Source organism: Sinocyclocheilus rhinocerous, unplaced genomic scaffold (genome assembly GCF_001515625.1).
Source record: "Sinocyclocheilus rhinocerous isolate Xijiao unplaced genomic scaffold, SAMN03320098_v1.1 scaffold3135, whole genome shotgun sequence".
Taxonomy (NCBI): Eukaryota; Metazoa; Chordata; class Actinopteri; order Cypriniformes; family Cyprinidae; genus Sinocyclocheilus; species Sinocyclocheilus rhinocerous.
In genome coordinates, this window is record NW_015638931.1 from 153225 (window position 1) to 156458 (window position 3234).

The 3234-nt window shown below is 35.6% G+C and overlaps 1 protein-coding gene across 1 annotated transcript in view; it reads right to left on the minus strand.

Moving 5' to 3' along the window:
* Window positions 1-275: 275 nt before the first annotated feature.
* The window catches only part of dock2 (dedicator of cytokinesis 2), a 122152-nt gene continuing 119193 nt past the window's right edge, over window positions 276-3234 (minus strand). The window contains exons 41-44 of the mRNA XM_016565303.1: window positions 2619-2717; window positions 1794-1896; window positions 791-939; window positions 276-575 (exon numbers count right to left, since the gene is read on the minus strand). Coding sequence (XP_016420789.1) covers window positions 507-575; window positions 791-939; window positions 1794-1896; window positions 2619-2717 — 420 coding nt within the window. The 3' untranslated portion in view covers window positions 276-506. The remainder of the gene's footprint in view (window positions 576-790; window positions 940-1793; window positions 1897-2618; window positions 2718-3234) is intronic.

Genomic DNA, 3234 nt, shown 5'->3' on the forward strand with positions numbered 1-3234 from the left:
ATACATGTGATTATTTGTAATATGCTGTGATGACTTTAAAATAATTTAGGCTTGAATCATAACCACATGTAATTGTTTATGCTTCTTGTTCTCTTGTTACACCAATAAAATTTGTGAACTTTCTAAATCGCTGAAAGGGTGTTTTGTAATCACTAGTTTAGATCATCTACTCAACCTCAAATAGATAAACATGACTGAATTTAACATGACATGAATAAAAAATACTGAATGATGTCTACAGCCTTTGTGTATGTATTTATAATAAGGATAAAATGTCATGATTGTAAATGAGTTTATTCCTGGGACAGACGATACACTGTTTAAAACACTGACTTCATTTCATTAAAGTTTGTTTTCAAACACATTCAATGAAATCAAGGCACAGCTCTGTTACGATCAGCCTTTAAGAGCTTTATCAGTTCTGTTTTTTAACAGATTCAAGTTAAGAGTGGTAGAAAAATGAACAGCCAAAATACTTGAAAAAAATAAAAACTACAGAGACAGAATTAAAAATGAGTGGATGCACCATCAGACGGTTCAGAAGAAGTTTTTGCATCATCAGGTTTGGAGCTTAGCTGGAAAACACACACATATTCACACTTGAAAAAAGGTAATGATATAAAGTATATAATGTACGTGTGGTGCATGATAGGAAACTACAATATTTCAGATCAGGACGCATTATGAAGTACCTGAGGCGATAGTAAATCAGTCACAGTAACAGTTCAAAGTGTTTTATCCCAGAATTCACAGTGGTTGTGGTTTGTTAAATCTCTGTCGAGTGTGTTACCTTGGATTTAAAGAGCAGGTTTATGACTCCTTTGGAGCGACGGTCACCGGTGCGGTCAGATGGCAAACACATTGAAACGCTTTTACTGTCACGCTTGGATCGCGCTGACTCCACCTCCTCACTCCCATTGGCTACTGACAGAGACAGACCTGAGGACAGTGTGGGAAATTAGCTGTCTGTTGATATGGACTACTTCCTGTTTTGTTGTAGAGAATTTTGGTATCCACAAAACAGGAAGTCATAAAGATACAGGCTTCATAAAGATACATTTTTTCCCACATTAATAAATGGCAAAAGTTTAGGGTTACTAAACATACAAAATAAATTTAATTAGCCAAAATTAAAAACAACAGAAGTCAATACGAGAAACCACTATGATATGAATCAAGCGTTTGTGAATGTTGTACTAGGGTTGGGCCGATAGACGATGCCATCGTCCATCGCCGATGGCTGATAGACATCACGATGTTGAGGAGCGGCAGTACTTGCCACACATTTTACAAGATTATATGTTTGTCAGTGGTACTGAGGATCTGCAAATCATTCGCCATCGTCCTCAGTCATCTCTCCTTACTCTGTTTATGTGGTAAGTGAAATTTTATGTACTGTAATGTCGCGCCTCGCCACACTGGAGCGACAAAGCGACCGTTGAAAATAATTAGAAATTTGTGTCAGCAGGTCATAAATAGAACACGGCAGCAGTTTACTGTCTTTGTCGTGTCGCGCCGCATCCAGTGTAGACAGCATCACTGATTATAATGAGTTCTATAGACTGATCTATATATAATAAATCTCTATTACATATCAGTGGTTCTATAGTATTTTGTCGCGCCGCTCACGTCCGGTGTAGACACGGTGTTAGGAATTGTGTTTTCCCTTATAAGGATTCACGCTTCGGGCACCCCTAACTCCACCTCCCACGATGTCATCGTCCTTCGCGATGTTTCACTGTAGACATTGTCTGATGCAAATTTTGTAGACATCGCCCAACCCTATGTTGTACCTGTAATAGTGGGCAGAGATCTGGAGTTGACGAGGCCGCCGCTGCTGCTCTCACTCGGCTCTGACAGATTCGTGTCACTGCGAAACTCCTGCTTCTTGGAAAGCTAGAGAGAGACAGAGAGTAAAGATCATTATAGTATTATTACAATCACTACGGAATAAAAACACAAACAGGTTAATAAACCTACAAAAATAATCAATTAATTAACTTACGGAGTAAATGTGTTTCAATGTGTCTGAATCGTTTTTATTAAATAAAATTAATGAAATAAATTAATAATTACAACATTAAGATATTTGATTAAAATCTGCATGAATTTGTATATTTTACGTGCTGTAACTGATCATCATTTTAAAAATATTTTTCTTCTATTTTTAATCACCATTTTGCCTTCACTACTTCATTTTAATTGGTCCTGCGGTGTGATACATCAACTTTTAAAGTACAAATATTCCATGTAGTGTTTCAATTAATATGAGCTCATAATAGGGCTGGACGATATGGCCAAAATTGATATCACGATATATTTCTTAATTTCGGTCGATACGATATAATTCCGATATCGATAAACACTGCATTATAAAATAGTAAAATGCTATTTAATACCATTTTAAATGGAGTATTATATCACACCACAGGGCGGGTCAAGTACTGTATTTTGTATCAGCTATTCACTTACACAATAATTTATTGTTATTTTACTTCTGCATTTATTCTTCGATGTATTTATTTTTTCTGCAAATATTGATTTATTTCTATATTTATGTATTTATGTATTTTTCCCCAACATACAGTAACATCTATCCTGTATTTTCTTTGTCTCACCCGTTTGTCGAGGGTGCTGCTCCGCTCTTTCTCCTCACTGATGAAGATCATACTGCCACGACCGGGTTTCTTCTTCTTCTTGGATTTCCTCAGTTTCACCTGGAAGAACAGAAAGAGTCACCTGAGCATGACTATGTCATCATGGAGAGCTGCAATCAATGGTCCATTTTTGTGATTGGACGAAAAATGTCACAGCAATATCTTATTACATCATATAAACATATCCGCTCGTCAATGCAAATCAATCAATCAAATAATATAATGACATACAATGACAGTGCATCTCAACTTTTGTTATAAACTATATTATCGCACAGCTCTTTATATAAGGTTGGATTTATAAGTATGTTCAACTTTTTCCGCATACATACAGTATGTATACAATATATACTATATGTGACCCTTAAGTCGCTGGGGTATATTTGTAGCAATAGCCAAAAATACATTGCATGGGTCAAAATGATAGATTTTTCTTTTATGCCAAAAATCATTAGGATATTAAGTAAAGATCATGTTCCATGAAGGTATTTTGTAAATTTCCTACCGTAAATATATCAAAACTTAATTTTTGATTAGTAATATGCATCGCTAAGAACTTCATTTGGACAACTTTAAA